Genomic DNA, 21,189 nt, shown 5'->3' with positions numbered 1-21,189 from the left:
TGAACTATGTGTAGCACAAAAAAAACCGGTATTACTTTCCTATTCCAGGCCCCGTATTTGTTGCTCATTGGAGCATTTGTTATTAGATTTTTTTAGGTATAATTTTGGTTATTTTCATTTTGCAGGTCTGAAATCCTAGTAATGAAGAGATGAATAACGTCACTTTCATAAGTGTCACTGATACCTGGATTTCTTAATACAATACATAATCCTGTACCAACCTGAGATCTAACAGCGGAATTCAACCAAATCTTGTATCTCTCACTGTGATACCAGCTTTTCCCACTATTAACACCAGATACTTGGTTAAGCATTAACCATTAATTATGTTCTCAAACTTTATCACTTTTTCCCATCGTCAAAGTGTTGTAAGTAATGACACATTTCAGACAGAGACAGGACACACTATTCATCTGAACATTTCATGATGTATGAAGTTTCATTTGAACATCTTCATTAAAAAGGTTTCAATGTTTTGGCAAACATTAATATTTTTGCATTTCACAATTGACTAAGGCCATGACATCAAGATTATGTTACTATCTAAAAAATATTCAATTGAATATCTCCACCTGGTTTTAAGTAATGGCAACACTAGCATGCCACCGTCAACACTATTGACAATGAAGACAACACCTTGACTTTCCTCTACATTATAAACTTCATCTCTGATTACAGATAATGACTAATAAACAGAAGACAGCATGGCTAAATAGGTTTTTAATGGCTTCAATACAAGATTTTACATAAAACAACTACTTAAACTTTTCAACTTCAAGTGCACACACATTTTCAAAAGTATTCCCTGTAATGATTGATTAAATAATTCAATCCAATGTATGAGCAATGCACTGTATTTGATCATGTATACCTTAACGTCAAGCCTAGTTTTCTTGGGGAAGAGTTGACTGATCAGGAAGAAGTCCAGACCACACATGGCCAATGCCTTGTAGAACTTGGTGGTGTCTGAAAAAACAATGTTAAAACTAGGATTAAACTGTATACCTATATTACTTCATGAACACAAAAAAGTGTCAATAAACTATTACATGTATCCATACTAGCAATGTTTAAATATATAAAAGGTAGTACTCGTATTTTGAAGTTTTAAATGGTTTTAACCTTTTTTGTCAATAAAAATCATTAAATTTTACTTAAAGGCTGACAATAATTCTTCAGCAGTGTCTTTAAACAATGAATTGCATATGAAAAGGCATATAAAAAATACTGTAACAATCACGTTTTTGTATGAAGTCACTGACAACACAAGGTATATCTTTGTCCTAAAGAGACTTTGATATACAGACCATCCAAAGACGACATAATATCACTCCTAAATTAGTACCCTTCTTGGACCAAGGTCTTGCCCGGTGATGTGTGCGGAAGCTGTTATAGGTGGTGACTCTATCTGTCTCATCAATGACCTCGCTGTCCTGGCTATCCCCTTTGTCCACATTTGGGTTGTCTACCACCAGGCTGAAAAACAGGGATACACAGCCATGACACAAACAATACATGTATATACAATACTGTATACAATCACCAAAATAAAACAAAACATATTTTAGCCAGAGCAATGGATCTTCCTACAAACATGTTTGTTCACAATGTAAATATAAGCCGCAAGTTTCATGTCAATATTTTATATGATGTAATGTAAAATCTAACACGCCAGTGGGCACAACAACATTGCTGACGCTGACATAGACTGTGCTGTGACAGCTCCTTTATTCTTTTCTTTGAAACATGGATGAGCTAAAAAAAACTTATTTTATTAAAAGAAATCAAATTATAAAATATTTCAGGAAATATTCGGTCTTGACTCTTTCCTTTGGAATGAAATACATGTAAGAAGCACACAACACTGATTGTGATTAGTATCTCCTCACCTTTTCTCATTTATGACAATGTTCCCATCCGGCCCGATTGTGACCTGGGGTACAGGAAGAGGCGTGTCATCCATGGCCCTGCCCATTTCTGGAACATCCTTTACATTGTCGGCCACATTCTCCTTTTCTGGTGCGATTGTCTGAACTTTGGTCTCATCCTTTGCTTTGATTCTGGGGATAAGAAATACTGAATCAATGCAAAGCTTTGATCAACTATAAATATAAATTTATACCACTAAAAGAAATACTATTTCAAACTTACTGAGACAAATGCCGCTAGTAATAGGAACTAATTCATTTACTGTTTATATAGTTAAGAAATCACTTTGACTTAAGAACTAACAGTCATGTTCATCCAAAACAGTAATACTAAACTAGAACTCCGCGAGTCTGATGTGTCACCTGACGAATTATTTACTGACAACATTATAGCTGTTAGATTGGCATCTTATTCATTTATAGACAATGATATTGCCATTTAACTTTCAAATGTAGGTGGCATTTGAACTGAAGGTAACAACGTTAAGCCCGACATAAATTAATAAAGGGCAATAACTCTAAAAATATGGAAGCAAGAGTTACGGTTCTTGTGCACTGCACTTGCCCCCAATGAGATCTATCAACCTATTAAGTTTCAGGTTGATACCTCTTATAGTTTACAATATATGCCCTAAGTAAATTTAAGCTTGAAAATTAACAAAGGGCAATAACTCTAAACATATAAATGCAAGAGTTACGATTCTTGTGTACTGCACTTGCCCTAAATGAGATCTATCCAGCTATGAAGATTCAAGTTGATACCTCTTATATTCTTCAAGATATGCCCCAGACAAAACTTTAAGCATGAAAATTAACAAAGTGCAATTACTCTAAAACACAGAAAGCAAGAGTTACTGTTATTGTGCACTGCACTTTCCCTCCATTAAATCTATCTACATATGAAGTTTCAAGTTGATTACTCTTATATTCTACAAGATATGCCCTGGACAAAACTTAAAGCATGAAAATTAACAAAGGGCAATAACTCTAAAAATATGGAAGCAAGTGTTTCAGTTCTTGTGCACTGCACTTGCCCTCAACGAGACCTATCTACATATGAAATATCAAGTTGATACCACCAATAGTTTACAAGATATGCCCCGGACAAGTGAAAAAGGGACACGGACTCCAACAAAGGGCAATAGCTCTAAAAATATGGAAGGAAGAGTTACGATTCTTGTGCACTGCACTTGCCCTCAATGAGATCTATCTAGCTATGAAGTTTCAAGTTGATACCTCTTATATTCTTTAAGATATGCCCGGACAAAACTTTAAGCATGAACATTAACAAAGGGCAATTACTCTAACACTAAGAAAGCAAGAGTAACTGTTATTGTGCACTGCATTTGCCCTCCATGAGATCTATCTACATATGAAGTTTCAAGTTGATAACTCTTATATTCTACAATATATGCCCGGGACAAAACTTAAAGCATAAAAATTAACAAAGGGCAATAACTCTAAAATTAAGAAAGCAAGTGTTACTGTTCTTGTGCACTGCACTTGCCCTCCATGAGATCTATCTACATATGAAGTTTCAAGTTGATAACTCTAATATTCTTCAAGATATTCTTCAAGATATGCCCCGGACATAACTTTAAGCATGAAAATTAACAAAGGGCAATTACTCTGAAACTAAGAAAGCAAGAGTTACTGTTTTTGTGCACTGCACTTGCCCTTCATGAGATCTATCCACATATGAAGTTTCAAGTTGATAACTCTTATATTCTACAAGATATGCCCCGGACAAAACCTTAAGCTAAAAATTGACAAAGGGCAATAACTCTGAAAATATGGAAACAAGAGTAACAGTTCTTTTACACTGCACTCAATGAGATCTATCTACATATGAAATTTCAAGTTGATACCACTAATAGTTTACGAGATATGCCCCAGACAAGTGAAAATGGGACACGACCGCCGCCGCCGACAAAAGTAACACCTATATGTCGCCTAGTCAGGCGACACAAAAACACACATTGTTTTCGTTTTTAAGTATTTTAATTATGAAGATTTCTTAACAGACTACATGTGCTTACTAACAGGTAGAAATAATCTTGTGAAACAGAAATACATGTAAAAAAACTCATTGAACATACTTCATCGGGTTACTAGATGGGTTCCAGTGAATGAGGTCCCGCATTTTGACCTTCGTTCGATCAGGTGGTTGGTCAACAGGAATCTCTAGCTTGGGCTTCTTGACACGCTTCACGATATGTGCCGGCTGTAATGGACTTTGCATGAATGAAAGGCCCATTAGCTATAAACAAGATCACCACAATCTTGCTATTTTCTTCGTTGGAACGTAACTCGACAAGTATTAAAGGTGGAGACGTGGGATTCGTTACTCGCAACATTTGTAATAAGGTTTCATGTTTATGGTGAATGTAAAAATTTAACACAATGCTATTGCTTCACCAAGGCTATGGCCCTTACCTCAACCTTTTTCCTTTAAAATCTCACAAATTAAACAATTAAATTATTCTGCGAGGATTACATTTCAACCTTTCATTGGAATGATTCTGAAATTTGAACTTAAATAGTCTTCTTATAGTGTGTTCAATATTTCATTTCAGTTTGTCACTGTTTCCTCTTTCTCTAATGTGTTTGGTGGTCGTAACAGTTGAAAAAATTATTTTGCAGGATACATTAAGGAATGAATTCTGGGGTTGATGTCATTATCGGGGTATGAACGCAATTGGGTCGGTCAATGTGTGTGGAGTCCGAAGGACTCCATGCGTACTTTGACCAACCCAATTGAGTTCATATCCCCGATAATGACATCAACCCCGCAATTCATTCCTTATATTTACACCAATAGTTCATTATTTCATTCAAGAATTGTTAAAAAAATACTTCATTTCATTTAAGAAAACCTTTCAGTAATCCGTTATTATCTATTCTGTAAATAGAACGACCCGACTATAACCGGAAACATTCTTTTCAAATGACGTCACGATAACGCGGGAAAAGATCAACCACTTGAAATCACTTTAAAACGTAAAATTGAAACACTTCTGGTACCAATATATTTAAAATATAATAAACTCACACTTTTAAAAATGTTGATCTATATTTTACGGGACCTGCAGACACAAAACAACCAATAACATGATCAATAGCTTTCATGTATATTGTTATGCAATGAATTGCGATCCGAACATATCCGAAGATGTTGCGTTCATCGATTGATGAACGCAATTGCCGAAAGGCAGTTCATTTAAGGAATGGAAGTTGATGTGTAAATATTATAATATAAGCTGCATTGCACAATTTTGGGCTTTTGGACAAACATTTCCTTTTGTTTTACTTGGTACTTCAGCTAAAAAACATTTCAGGAAGTAAAGAAAATGTTATAGTGATATCTCTTAAGTAGGTTAGATTATAAGACCATGCTTTGCGCATTTTGAAGACTAAATTTGACTTCACACACATGACGTCTGTAAATTATTGAAATGACACACGTTGTTAATATATAAATATTTGAATAGATGGTAATTTCAATTGTTATCCTAAACCTGAAATGTTTGATAATTTGCTTTCATGTGCAGTCAAATCAAGTCCAGACGAAAACGTGCTTGCTTTTGAAACATGTGTAAAGCATTTTTCATAAATTGTCAAGAAACAGATGCGCAAATAACAGTCCTTTTGAAGAAAGAAGTTTGGTAAAAATTCAGACATTCATTATTTTTGGCATTTTACATTTCGGTAATGATTATTTCATTTGTAATATTTCTATCTAAATGCTCAGAATTGAGCAACAATGTTTTGTTTGTGCACACTTCATTTTTTTCAATGAAATCTCACCTCAGAAGTACTCAGTGTTCTGGCCCTTTTTTCAACATACTGCTTCAATGGCGAAGCTGAAGGTATGTTTGGTATCGGTGGCTTGAGCAGAGACTTTGGTACAATTGGTGTCTTTAGTACGCTAGCAATAATTGGAAGACCTTCCTGTAGACTGGTATTTGGTGTAATAGGTATGCTAAGACCTTCCTGTGGACTGGTATTTGGTGTCATAGGTATGCTAAGACCTTCCTGTGGACTGGTATTTGGTGTCATAGGTATGCTAAGACCTTCCTGTGGACTGGTATTTGGTGTCTTCAGTATGCTTGCTGTAATGGGAAGACCTTCCTGTAGACTGGTATTTGGCGAGTTTAGGAAATGCTTGTTTGTCAGGGTTGTGGCAGCTTCACTTGGTTCCTTCACTTGTGTTTTAATGGGCTTGTCTTCTGGGGGGTAAATTATGATGTGTGCTTTACTTTTCTTCGGTGGTGTTTGCAAACTGGAAATAAAAAGGAACATGAACATGGTTTACTTATCATTTGTAAAAAACTTGAACTGTGATGAATACTGCCAAAATTATATCTTCCTTAAAATAAAAGCATTTATTTTTACCACAAGCAGATTTAAATCAATTGTTATTAAAGAAGGCTTATTGCATCGAGTGTTATCTTAAAAGCATCAAAACAGTAGGAAAATCAGGCAACTTTAAACAATATTATCATAATCAAATCTCATCTAGAGAGTGTTCATAAACTTAACAAGTTTATATATATGAATGTTTCAATGGTGAATACCCTTTTTCCTTGCTTCCAGCTGGTATTTTCTCTGTATCACTGTCTGTATTTCTAAAACATTATGTAAAAGAGTGCGATACTTATCGTTGAATTTAACAAAATAAACAGTGTAAAAAGGACCAACTACCCCCCCCCCCCCCCTCCATGTGCACTTAACAAATGCCTCCATACACTGGTGAGGTCAAATCATTTGAAGATTTATTTGAAATATTCAATCCTTCAATGAAGCTTAAGGTGTTTCAAAATGGGAATAATGCAAAAAGGAAGCTCAATAAATAATAATATACCTTAGCTTTCTTTTTGTTGCATCAACATTTGGCTTGGCCTTCGGGAACCTTGATCTCCGTACGATGCTACTTTTTGAAGAATCTTTTTCCTCTGTTTTTAGAGCTAGTGTTTTGACTTGATTTACTACCTTTTCTTCCATAGCTGGTATTTTGTCAACATTTTTCTGACTGCTTTCTTTATCTTCAGATGTTGTTGAACAAGGTTTCTTTCTAACTGCAGCTATATTCACTTTACCAAACTGCCTTAACCTTGCCCTCTCGAGTTTAGGGCTTTCTGTCTTTTTTTCTGATGTGGTCGTAAAATCTTGATTAATTTTTGCATCTGAGGCAACTGTGTTTTCATTTTTTTTCTCCTTCTGTTTTATACTCAATGTTTCACCTGCACTCTGCTCCAACTCCGCAGCTTTCTTCTCAGATTTTTTAACTTCTATCTGTTGCTTTGTCGCTGACTTTGCAACAGGGCCTTTCACCCCACCAATATTTGGCTTTACCTGAAGTCTCGATCGCCTAGACGACATGACTGTTTGAGATAGGAGCCCAAACTGAAAATAAAAAAGAGAAAATTTCAAGCTTAACACATACATAGTTTTAATGCTTAAATATTTCTGGACATCACAGGAATTTTATCTGGACCACTCATATACCATAGACATGGTTCTTTTACCGAAGCATGGGTTAATAGCATTATAAATGGCCTTTAGTATTTTTATTAATTATACATTTCAGAAGTATAATGTAAGAAAAAATCCAATTAAAATGTTATTTTACAGATTTGGGAAACATATGAAGGTGTTACTTCACATTATTAATAATTATTCAAGCTTTAATATTTCAAAAAGCAAACAATCTACTAGTACTATATTTTTTCTTTTAGACATATTCTAAAGGTATTAAAACACTGTAATTTTTTCAAACTGAAACAACTGTGAGTAATAGAGTTTCAAAGAACAAAACACCCGTATTTGGAAAGCCATGATGTTAAGTCTACATCAACTTTTAATAACCATTTAACCACTGTTGCCTGAATCATTTAACCACTGTTGCTTGGACCATTAAACCACTGCTGCCTGAATCATTTAACCACTGTTGCCTGAATCATTTAACCACTGTTGCTTGGACCATTAAACCACTGCTGCCTGAATCATTTAACCACTGTTGCTTGAACCATTTAACCACTGTTGCCTTAACCACTGTTGCTTGAACCATTTAACCACTGTTGCCTTAACCACTGTTGCTTGAACCATTTAACCACTGTTGCCTTAACCACTGTTGCTTGAACCATTTAACCACTGTTGCCTTAACCACTGTTGCTTGAACCATTTAACCACTGTTGCCTGAACCATTTAACCACTGTTGCCTGAACACATTTTTATGCCTGTTGCAAGTTTAACTTTTATTTAATCTTGGAGAGTAAAACTTGTTGTCAAATAGGTTTCATGTTTTATATTTTGATATTGACTTTACCGCAAGTTCACCAACTACCTTCTAAGGTTTGTATTATTATAAATTGTTAAGTACAAACTATTTTCAATTGCTTAAAATTATTTTATAATGTTTTGTTTTGATTATGTTTCAACTAAAATATAAAAATTAAATTTCAAGCCTTAGCTGTTTCATTTTCTTTGCTTTTTTGGAGTGTACTCATTGCTTATACTATCCAGTGTGTAATTTTTGATCTATCATTTCAATGTTGACATTATAACAACTGCTTCCCTGTCCTTCGTAGGATTGCATCCCTAACTTACAAGATATTCAAAATTTTAACAGATATACTTAAATCACATTTCTGATTTATGAATAGTTGTATTTCGGAAACTGTTTAATTTTTAAACGTGAATCTGGGAGATAAAGGGAGAAGACACCAGGCAATAAATTGTAAGTCAGCCGGAAATGTTGTTATCGGATGAATTTATCACTGAAAACACTTTTATGATCTATATCAATGCACCTAAATGATTAACATTCGTGTGAGTACAGGAGGGCCTTCACAGAAACTGTCATTACATTAATAATAAACATGGTATTTTTTTTATAGTTTATACACTGGTATAAAGCTAAGAAATACCTTTTATATGATATAAAATTTGATCATATTACAACATGTTTAGCAATGTAAGGTGCTTTAAAACAACTGTCACAGGAATGTGACAAATGCCCCAGAAAGGCCATGTTTTTGTCCTATATGAATATATATGTTATAATGTATAAAATAATCAAAGAGAAATAACTCTACAAATACCATACACAAAATAATCACTCTTTTGCACAGCACTTCTCCTCAACACAGCAATATTTCTATGAATTTGAAGTCAGTATCTCAAAAACAGACTTGTCCTGATGTTCAAGGACGGACCAATGGACAGACCCACCTACAGTCGAACAGGACAAGGTGATTTCTATAAAGTCCCCACCACCAAGCCCTGCCAACTGAAAGTCCACGTGGCTTTGAACACTTAGATTTTCTATGCAATGACCAGAATTGAAAAAGGACTATCCCCTAGGAAGCAAAATTCTAGCCATGGGGACCTAGGTTGTGCACCATGCTAATGTAACATTGCATAGAATTTGGTTGTATGGAGCTTGACAGAAAACAGCTTTAGCAACACATCCCAGACTTAAGAAGATAAATAAATAAAGAACCTGGGACACTATCTATACAAGTTGCCTATCATGAATATGAAAACATCAACCGTCACAATTATAAATACTTTAATTACATAATTTAAATAAACCAATTATTTTTCAAATGATTTAAAATTGAAATTAAACAAGAGCTGTTACTGTAAGTGACGAATGCCCCCAAAGTGGTACTCGAGTGTGATTGAAAATTCAATTAAAAAGGAAAAAAAATTGCAACGTTATGTGTGGATAAAGAAAGCAATGTTTATGAACTATTGGAATATATATTATAAACTAGAAATGTGTCCATAGGACACGGATGCCCCCACTTCGATTTTTTGTCACAGAAAATAAGCCATAATGATTATTCAGGATAATCTGCACATATAGGATAAGTTGAGTTGAGTTGGGTTTTACGGCATCGCAAGACTGTATAGGTTATATGGCGCCATTCAGGCAGGAAAAAACTTGTTGGATCCACATTGGACACATACTTTTCAAGAATTAGATTGGAAACATATATTTTTGAAGTATTTTTGGCAAAAAAGGGCCGTAACTCCTAAATGACTAAAGCGATTTCCATGACTATCGAACTTGATCAAGATATTATGGTCACAAACATGTGTTTAAAGTTTGGTGAGGATTGGACAAACAGTTTTCAAGAATTAGATTGGAAACATATATTTTTGAAGTATTTTTTGGCAAAAAAGGGCCGTAACTCCTAAATGACTAAAGCGATTTCCATGGCTAAGGAACTTGATCAAGATATTATGGTCACAAACATGTGTTTAAAGTTTGGTGAGGATTGGACAAACGGTTTTCAAGAATTAGATCGGAAACAATCTTCGGGACGTACGTACGTACAGACAGACGTACGTACGGACAAGGGCAACCCTATATGCCGCCACTTTGTGGGGGCATAACAAACACAAAGTGTGACCTTGACCTTAGACGTAGGGACAAGTCATCTTGGTATGTAGAACACATGTGGTAAGTAATTTCAAAATCTGTCCATACAAGAGAAAGTTACAGTCCTGACACGATAAATTCAGACAGACGGACTGGGGGACGGTGTGATTTTAATATGCCCACCTTTTGGGGCATAAAAAAATGGACTAACTAAGATTTTAATATCTTATATACATGTTTCACGAGATGTCATATATGAATTCATTATTATTTAAATCAAACACTGTTCCCCCTTGTGCATAATTTATTATTGCAAGGGGAGAAAAGATAATTTAAATGCCTAAAACCTTCCATGGACATATAAATCTCTACTCAGTTGCAAAAACCCAGCCAGGATCTGCGGGATTTGCAGGTGAGACCGTACCCACTACAACATGGTGAAAGATTATTGCAAAAGGTTTTATGAAATTTATCAACAATTAAACACAATTTGTAACACAAGTTATTTATTGTTGACGACATGACATATTCAGCGACGATTTAGCGATTGTACTCGATAATCGTTTCATCACTATAATATGACTAAAACTCAGTCATATATAGTGATGAAACAATTATCGAGTACAATCACTAAATCGTCGCTGAATAAGCATGCAGAATGGTTAGTTTGAGGATATTTTGTTGTATTTTGAACCATTTTAAGGCATGAATATATCAATTGTAAATTATTTCATAGACTTAAGTATGGCTAAATCATTAGGCTATTTCATTTAAAACTGGCCCTTTTAAGATGCATGCAATATGCAACAGTGCTATAATATTTAAAAAATATGGTTGATCTTGAGTGACAAAAACTATAAAATATGCAGATCCCCCCTCCTACACCCACTCCCAATTGCCGCTTCACAGCTCAAGCAGCGTGCCCTCTCAAAATTCTACCCTGCCCTTTGCAAATCCTAGATGAAGGACTGTATCACTCATATTCTATGTATATCAGGGCCTTCCCCAGGCCATATTAGCGCCCCGAGACCGGGGTGTCTGTTAAACAAAATCCATGGTATTGTGTTAAGATCAAACTCCCGGGGCGCTTGTATTTTCGTATGTAAACATTTTCCAATAGCGAGAAATAGGTCTGCTATGATCAGATTCCCGGGACACTGCATTTTCTTGACCAATTGGCCCGTAACAAACATGGGTGATTACGTAATATTCAATGACAGTGTGTTGTTTTAGTAGCTTATTGATTTCAGATTAATGATTCTCTTTATGACTTATGCCAATCAACAATTGATTGAAGTCGGTGTTTTTGATGAAGGGTAATAATTTTGGATGATTGAATATGTTTATCGACTATTTTTTACAGTTTGCAAGTCAGGGAATCGGTATTTGAATTTGATTTATATTCACTTGCGGAATCTGTGTTTCCAACATAAATTTGCTCGTTTAGTCAAACAAAACTGATAAGCATTCCAACTAAAGCAAGATTAGATACATATCAAATGGTTACTTCCTACTCTTTGGTATAAATAAATCTTGATTCGCAACCAGGTAGGTATCTGAATCCAACAGAGAGCCGTATACGAATATAAAAAACAAAATATATAAAATAGACTTGGTAGCAATTTGTGTTATTTTTCAAGTGTGAGTAGGTTGTTACCTTTTGTTGTATTACCTGCGACAATGTTCATGCACTGTCATTAGACGAAACAAGTGAAATTTTGTTGAAAACACAGTTTCCGATATGCTGATTTTGAATGGCCTCGAGTTTGGTCAATATCTATTTTGCTGATTGAAGTCTGACATTTTCTAAAAGTTTATTATGTTCTAAGACGAATGAAAGTTATTTGAAGACAATTGGTTGAAAAAAGTTACTTACGAGCCTACAAAAAAAGCATCGTGCATTTGAGGGTCATAACCTTGCAAACAATAAAATGATAGCAAATTTTTGGATTTTTATCAAGGAATTTTTCAGGTTTCAATCAATTTTGGTTTTTAAAAATTATTGGGGGGAGGTGGGGAGGATGGGGGGGGGGGGGTCCTGTCAACATGTTCTGCCGCCTGTGATTCTGATGGTGAATATCCATTCATACCATATTTTTTCATTAACTATTTCATTTCTTTTCATTATAATGGTGATTTTGTCTCCTTATCGTTATTCAAGAATTCTCCTCTTAGAGTGCACCAAAACGTTCCATTTGGCAGTGGAAATGTAAAAAAATCGTCAAGCATTTATTATAAAAAAATACATTCAGATGACCAGATATCTTCAATTAGGAGAATACAGTCATTTCGATAAAACCTCAACAAGTGTCCGAGAACTACTCGCCTACTGGTATAGTATCCAGTTTTCGCTTGTGTTTACTTCTTAGATGTTAATGTTAATGTAAAGCAACGAAATGGGGCAATAACGACTGCTTTCTGTTGAAACAGTTGCAATACCATCTTTTGATCAACCTCTCACAGACGCTGTGTCGAGTTCAAATGGTTGGGTATAAAAGACTGGCCGGACCGGACCCTTTCCAGTTCAGCAGAAATATCCGTACCAGTCCCGAAACCTTAAGTAAAACTAAAACAGTTACCAATTTTCCCTTTAACCATCTTAAATGATATCTTTAGTTGATATATATGAAAACATGTATGTTATTGTGAATTTGTTAATTAAAAGCAATTTGTAAACAATACTTTTTTACGTTAACAAGGTATGCAACATAAAATGTCGTCTGTTTCATCTTTACTAATTAATTACAAATTATCAAACATCGGTTCAGATAATGATAACAATACTTTAGTTATGGACATAAAAGAGACGAATTCAAACAACTATCACTGTGATTATTTTAAACAATACACTTAAACACCTTATTTTTCCACAATAAATCCGAAACCAAAAGACAAAAACCTGCCCAATAAGAAGTCGTACATTAAACATTTATGTTTATAAACACGTCCAATACAATTACAGATTAATTCTTAAAGTGTCTTATTAACGTGGACAGTGTTACAAAGAGTATTGTGCAAAACAACTGAAATGGCCCTGATAGTTGGCCATAATCAAACTTAATAAGAACTTCGATACATGTAGGTACATGTATGTTTTCCTGACCGGTACGCGGATTTCCATATGTCCGGTCCGGCCAGTCTTTTATACCCAACCGCTCAAATACCACACCGTAACGACTTGAGGTCCGACTCTACGAAATCCTTACCGATCGTGACCACATTCGGAGCTCATCGGCCATTTTTTTTTCAAAAACAACCTCGGATGTATGCCGGTACATCAGTTGAAGTAGTTCGTAAATTTTTGAATTATATCATTAATTAAATGTATTGTTTTAGAGTTGTATTTATTGATCTAAGTTTAAATTGATTGCCAGTGAAGTGAATTATTGTAAACAAAATTAAGATTCCCACGAGTAAAGTCATAAAGTTTAACTGCTTAATAAAATTACTACGCGATCTACTTGCAGCGGACTTAAACGTGCCACTTTTTGAGTATGTAAACCGTCCAAATACATCCGAGGTTGTTTTCGATATAATGGCCGAGGAGTTCCCAATGCCGTGACCAATAACCAACATTCGGAGTAGTATGGAGTTCCTTCCCCTAACACTATCGTTATCGGGTCAGGCAAAGGTCAATAATGGCGGCGCCCAGTGGACGCTATAAGGTTACCATTTATTTTACTTTTGTTGATCAAGTTAATATAACAACGGCATTTGAACACTATTTATATGTAGATTATAATGGTACACTCGAGTTTCGGTGATCACTTGTCTGGAAAGAAATATTATGACTTAAGGGAAGTTTACGTAATTCGGACGATGTGTATTTTCGGGTGTTTGTCAGTTGGAAATGAATGCCTGCAGTGCGTTCAGTAAGGCGAGCGTTTACAAAACGCTCGCAAACGTTTTGTTTTGTATCTCTGTTGCAACGCAGCGCATACACGTTAAGCGGGAAACCAAACAGCAAACGTTCGCCGCAAACATCTCTACTGAACGCGTTGCAGATTTGACTTCACCCTGTCTTATTAAGACTGATGGTTAAAATGGGAAATTCAAATGAATAGGAGGGAGTGCGCATGCGCGGACAGGAAGTCGCGTTTTTTGACGAAGAACTGAAGACAAAATGATTTAATTTTCTGTGTTAAAGAGTGTTAAAGAGTTTCTTCCATTTCCTAAACTGCTCAGTATCATGTTCAATCTATATTTCTGCTTAGTTTAAAATATGAATTTGCCTCAGTAAACTCGGTAGTGCTGGTTTTCCATCCCTCGGTCCCACCACGCACGTCATGATGATGAAATCCAATATGGCCGCCCCCATCCGCCCGCATGAGAAAACGAGTTTCATCCTATTTACACTTTCCCTGATGCTGTTTGCCTTAGTACTGAACATAACAAGTCAAGTCAAGTCAAGTCAAGAGTTTATTTTGTAAATAAAGGCCTCCGGCCCAAAATACATTTCAAAATAGTAAACATCATACGTAATGCTTTAAGTTGTGTCATAGTACATTTATACATGAGCTGAAAAAGTGAACAAAAAGTGTAACTATTCTTATTTCTTGATACAATTCATAAGATGAAATATGTACACTGCTAATTTTCTTATTGTGTTAAAGTCATTTGTGGATAGTAGGGCATAAAAACTATTCAGATCATCACCAGATTCATACCAATTTAACAAATATTGGTTCCTTATATTTTTTACAACGAAAAAAGGCATGATATTCACAATCAATTTCAGATATATTATAGTTCAGTAGACAGAAATTGCATAATCGATCATGCAAAGCAATGCTTAATTGCCTTCCAAGTTCGATATGCAAATCATGATTAGAACATCTAAATTTAGCATATGTAATTTTATGTTTTAGTGGCATCTCTATCGTTCGATGTTAAGTAAGCTTTTAAAGTGGCTGTAGTGGTAACATCGGCTGGCATTACTCACATGATCGTGCCAAGTTTGAGTAAAACAGTCAATTATCCTGTCTCTAAACATTTTAACAAATAAATTACAATCACCAATATCTTGTGATATCCAAGTATATCCAAAGCCATAAGTAAAAAGAAGACTTTTTACTTTGGTAGCCCAACAGATCCTTCCCGCATCATCTAGGGACTTTAACATTATGTAACATTGCCTTGGATACCTTCCAGATGGCATAGATAATAATTTACACCAATACCTTATACAATTTGTAAAATATGTTATACATAATGGTAATCTTCCACAGTCTCCTAAAACCATGCAAGTATTTGTAGTTTTTCTTACATGTAAAAATTGTCTACAAAATTTATTTTGAATCATTTCAATGGTTTGGCTATACTCATATCCCCTACTTGGGAGCCATAACAAAGTATTGGCTTAATCATTGTATCAAAAATCTTGAAAAGATCTTCAGCTGGAAAATAACCAAACTGTTTTTGATAGTTTTTCAAAGCAAAAATCGCCTTTTGTGCCTGAGAAGCTAGTTTAACATGCGCTGAACTCCAGGACAACTGTGGAGTAAACAACAATCCCATATATTTGTATACAGAAGTAGTTTTAATTGACTGTCCTCGATATAACCATTTTTCATATGCTCGTAGAGGACCACCATTACGGAATACAATGATTTCAGTTTTATCAAGATTTATTTCCATTCCAGTATTAAAACAAAATTGATCGACTGCGTTTACCTGTTGTTGTAACTTAATTGCAGTTTCAGCGCAATTGGCAACATCATAATGTCTGGAATATCATTAGTTATAAAAATGCCTGAACCACAATTTAGCCTTAAAATAGAGGATAACTCGTCTATAAACAGAGCGAATATTGTTGAACTTGACTTATCCCCTTGTCTAGTACCAATATTACAGGCAAAAGACTCCGTGACACTATTTGAGACTTTGACACAAGAGGTTAGACAAGAATACATTGATTTCAGAACTCTTTAAGAATTTTCCAAACACACCTTTTCTTTCTAAGGAAGAAAACAACTTAACATGGTTAACTTTATCAAATGCCTTACGGAAATCGACATACAAACAATAAAAACGGCCACCTTTCTTGGAAAGGTACTTTTGAGTCATTGCTTGTAGACAAAAAACATTGTCAACAGCTGAATAACCCCGACGAAAACCAGCCTGAGATTCATCAATTTTCTGATTTTCTTCGGCCCAGTCATACAATCGTTTATTAATTACACCGGAGAAAACTTTATATAATGTGTTCGTTATAGAAATGCCTCTATAATTTCCAGGTATATTGCAAGGACCAGACTTATGTATTGGCGTAATAATACTGATGCCCCACGAAACGGGAAAATTACCTGTTTCTAGTATTTTATTAATTTAAACAAAAGCAAAAGAACTGGTGCAATATCAGCAAGTGTGTTTTTTTATAAAATTCCGCCGGAATACCATCAAGTCCACAACTTTTACCATTTATCAGTTTGGATATGGACAGTTTAACCTCATTTAATGTAAACGGGTCATTAAGCGAGCTCGCCGTTTCATCGGCATATGCATGATCATTTCTAATATAAGGATCAACAACATGAGAGTCTTCAACAAATAAAAGACCACAAAAATACTGGAACCATTCCTCACTAGAAATACTAGAGTCTATAGCTTTAATGGGCTTACTCTTCTTTAGAACTTTCCAAAACGAACTGGGATTATCACTACTATTTACTAACGCCAATCTATTCGAACGTTGATACTCGTTAAGTTTTCTGTCACAACAGTTCTTAAAATAATTTCGCCTATCTTTATAAAACCGGAGATCTGATGACAAGTTAGTAACTCTGAATTTACGTAGAGCAGCATATTTTATTGATTTTAATCGATCACACTCATCGTCCCACCATGCGGGCTGAGAAGAAACATATCGGAACTTCTGCAACATGCAGCTGCCCGCTTCCTGATATAAGGAAGTAATAGAATCTACAGCAGAGTTTACATTCGTGCCTATGGATCCAATCAGTGATTCATACTGAGTTTCTAACAAGTCTCTAAATTTCAATAAAAAAACATCCTTTAAATAACTGCGCCAACGGAATTTCTTAATTGAGCCCTGCAAATTTACATCAGTGTTCTGTTCATTATCATGTAAAATCATTGGAAACTCAAAAACACATGTAATAGGAAAATGGTCTGAATCATCTCTATCTAAGACCTTAAAATCTTTGATATACTGAAATAACGTGGAAGACGCGACCATATAATCAACAACACTAGCACCATCATTTGAAAAACATGTAAAATCGCCATCTTTATCACCAGGGAAGCGACCGTTCAAAAAATGAATATCAAAGATGCAACACAGATTAACGAGAGATTTCCCATAGTTATTACCTCGTAAAATATCCTTATTATTACGATGATTATCAAATGTACTACCATCATAATCAGTATTACCAAAAATATAAAACAGATTGTCGAGCGGTATATAATCCAAAAAGTCTTTACATCTACAGTTCATGTCACCTGACAAATATAACATTGTATTAGGATAATCATATATTATGTTTTTTAAGTGATTATACATATCATTTATACCATTTTTCTCAGGTCTATCATTATAATAACAAGATCCCTCAGGAGATATATACGTAAAATACATTATTATATCTTTGCAATTATAAATGGAGGAAGAGTTAAAGAATTAAACAATACAATTTTCAAAATGGTTATAAATTTGCTGTATCGATATCAATTTGTGTAAACTACTTTTTATAAAGACACTATTTCCACCACTAAATATTACGCCTAGCAGTGTTTTTCATAGTTCTTACAAAGTCATAATGAACATATGATTTAATAAACATCTACTAGTTATACTTGTCAGAAGAACGATTTTTGTCTGAATATGTCAGTCTCACTTCGAACATCCAAGACAAACCTGATAAACAAAGTTGCCAACCAGAAAAATAAACTTGTCAATGGCTCACAAATTTTCCCAGTCAAACTACAAATAGTGAATAAAAAACATTTATTACTACTACTCCTAGTAATTGCAGGTGACATTGAGGCCAATCCTGGTCCCAGAAATGCTTCTATTTTCCCATGTGGCCACTGTGAACTACCAGTGACCTGGACACAAATTGGTGTATGCTGCGATGGGTGTGGAGTTTGGCACCACAAGTCATGTGAGGCTATTGACACAAAAGAAATGGAACACCTAGAGGGTTCAAGCGTGGTTTGGTTTTGTTGCATATGTGAAAGCATGAACATAGATAGTTTCACCTTTAACAGTTATGAGCTGCATACCAGTAATATGTTTTATCCACTGTCGGACCTGACTATAGATTCTTTAAACTATACTAATCCATTCAGCCCAGTCTATACAAGTAGCCCGATAAATAAAAACAACCCACGAGCACTAACATCGCGTACAAGCAAAGTGTCGAGCTCTATAACTACCTCTGACACCAGAACCAGCATCACAATACCTAGGAAGTCTAACCTTAGACTACTAACAGTGAATTGCTGCAGTATAAAAGAAAATAAACAGGAATTTAAAGCTGCCCTGGACTATGTAAAGCCCGATATCATCTGCGGGACTGAATCGTGGTTAAAAGGTATCAAACCTGGTAAGGAACCATCTAAAGGGGCCATCAAGTCAAGTGAAATCTTCCCTGATAACTTTACTTTTCATAGGAACGATAGATTGACTCGCGGAGGTGGAGTGTTTACAGGTGTGAGAAAAGACTTGATAGCAGTTGAACAAACTAACCTTGTAACTGATTGTGAAATTGAGTGGACTAAAATTAAAATGAAGAATGAGAAAGACCTATTCCTATGTTCGTTTTACATGCCTCATAGAAACTTGAACGACCTTAACAATCTTGATATGTCACTGAAAAAACTCTATGATAACAAGAAAAGTAAAAACATTGTACTAGCAGGTGATTTCAACTGCCCGGATATTGATTGGGAAAATATGTCAGTTAAACTTAACGCTAGTGATCGCCATGATAACAGAAACTCATCGACATGTCTATCGAACACAATCACACACAGGTACATACTCAGCCTACAAGAGAAGATATTATATTAGACTTAGTATTCACAAACAACCCATCCTTAACGAAGTCTTCGATAAGTATTCCTGGAATTAGTGACCACGCGATGGTAGTCACAGACTCGGATATCAAACCGTTCTATAACATTGAAAAACCTCGAAAGGTATATTTGTACTCCAAAGCTAACTAGGATAACATCTCCCTGGAGTGTAGTAAAATATCTGACGACTTGGTTTATATGAGTGGACCAAATGTTGAGATGATGTGGGAAAGGCTCAAAACTGGTATTCAATCTATAATGGACACAAACATTCCATCAAAGATGTTCCGTAAACGAAACACTGTACCCTGGTTCAATAGAACTCTAAAGAAAATGACGAGAAGGAAAGGCAGACTCTATAATCATGCAAAGAAGACCAAGCAGTGGATTGAATTTAAGTGTTATTAGAAAATGTGTAAAAAGGAATTTAAAAAGGCGGAAATCAATTACATAAATAAGACAATTCATGAAGGCCTGGAAAACAACAATAGCAAACCATTTTGGAGATATATAAAATCTAAACGTCAGGACAACATTGGCACAGCACCGCTGAAACAAAACGGAGTACTAGTGAACGAAGGTACAGGCAAGGCACAGATATTACTAGAACAATTCAGCTCAGTATTCACCAGAAACACACATAGATCATTACCTGTGCTTGAAAAACAATACAAGTATGACCTACCATCATTATGCATTACTACTCCTGGAGTCGAGAAACTGCTCTCCAAACTGAACACATCTAAAGCTATGGGTCCAGATAAAATCTCTAACGTCATACTTAAGAATTGTGCACGCCAGCTTGCCCCTGGTATATGCTCAATCTTTCAACTGTCAACAAACAGCGGCGTGCTACCATGCGACTGGGTAAATGCGAACATATCACCTGTGTACAAGAAGGGAGTCGTCCACCTTGCTGAGAACTACAGGCCTGTGTCCCTCACGTCAATTCTATGTAAGACACTTGAACATATCATCTGCAAACACCTGCTGAACCATTTGGAAAGGAATAAGATCTTAACAAACTTGAATCATGGTTTCCGCTCAGGATATTCATGCGAAACGCAACTCCTAGTAACCCTTAAATACCTCCTTACTTTCAATGACGAAGGTCACCAGACAGATGTCATTATACTTGACTTTTCTAAAGCGTTCGATACAGTCCCGCACCAAGAACTACTCTGCAAACTAGAAAGGTTTGGTGTCAAAGGACCCATATTTAATTGGTTAGAATTCTTCCTGACTAAGAGACACATGCAGGTTGTTGTAGAGGGTGAATGCTCCCAGAAAGCCACCATGGACTCCGGTGTACCCCAAGGAACTGTACTGGGCCCGCTTCTTTTTCTATGCCATATAAACGACCTGTCCCTGTCACAAGTACGCCACTTTGCAGATGACTGCCTGCTATATCGGAAAATTAGAAATCAGAAAGACTATGACACACTTCAGAATGATCTCCAAGAACTTGAAAAATGGGCTGATAAATGGGAAATGAAATTTAATGCTAAAAAGTGCTACATTATGAGTGTCAACAACAAAACCCCACATTTTTACAGTCTATGTGGACATATATTACAACAAGTTACTGAAAATCCGTACCTTGGTTTAACAATCTCCGAGAACCTGACATGGTCAACCCATATTACTAAGATAACCAAAAAAGCAAACTCAACTATGGCACTCCTAAGAAGAAACTTGAGACACTGCCCAGAGGAATGTAGAAAATCAGCATATCTGGCACTAGTTAGGTCTATACTTGATTACGGTGCGATTATTTGGGACCCATACCTAAAACAGGACATTTTAAAACTAGAAAACGTTCAGCGT

General features: G+C 35.5%; 1 protein-coding gene and 1 pseudogene across 4 annotated transcripts in view; both read right to left on the bottom strand.

The window, feature by feature from the left end:
* The window catches only part of LOC128232831 (uncharacterized), a 46,344-nt gene extending 33,569 nt beyond the window's left edge, over nucleotides 1–12,775 (bottom strand). For 2 of the 4 annotated variants that reach the window (XM_052946587.1, XM_052946589.1), the window contains exons 1-8: nucleotides 12,647–12,775; nucleotides 6,793–7,334; nucleotides 6,506–6,556; nucleotides 5,736–6,210; nucleotides 4,028–4,152; nucleotides 1,890–2,060; nucleotides 1,346–1,476; nucleotides 872–966 (exon numbers count right to left, since the gene is read on the bottom strand). In XM_052946587.1, the coding sequence (XP_052802547.1) occupies nucleotides 872–966; nucleotides 1,346–1,476; nucleotides 1,890–2,060; nucleotides 4,028–4,152; nucleotides 5,736–6,210; nucleotides 6,506–6,556; nucleotides 6,793–7,310 (1,566 nt within the window). In that variant the 5' untranslated portion in view covers nucleotides 7,311–7,334; nucleotides 12,647–12,775. The remainder of the gene's footprint in view (nucleotides 1–871; nucleotides 967–1,345; nucleotides 1,477–1,889; nucleotides 2,061–4,027; nucleotides 4,153–5,735; nucleotides 6,211–6,505; nucleotides 6,557–6,792; nucleotides 7,335–12,646) is intronic. The other 2 variants (XM_052946588.1, XM_052946590.1) reach the window with 2 other exon arrangements.
* A 3,012-nt stretch (nucleotides 12,776–15,787) lies between these two features.
* On the bottom strand, nucleotides 15,788–18,083 carry LOC128230698 (uncharacterized; annotated as a pseudogene).
* Nucleotides 18,084–21,189: the final 3,106 nt, after the last annotated feature.

The sequence above is a fragment of the Mya arenaria genome, chromosome 4, assembly GCF_026914265.1.
Source record: "Mya arenaria isolate MELC-2E11 chromosome 4, ASM2691426v1".
Lineage (NCBI taxonomy): Eukaryota > Metazoa > Mollusca > Bivalvia > Myida > Myidae > Mya > Mya arenaria.
Note: the sequence above shows the minus strand (reverse complement) of the source record. Positions and strands in the feature narration are given on the sequence as shown.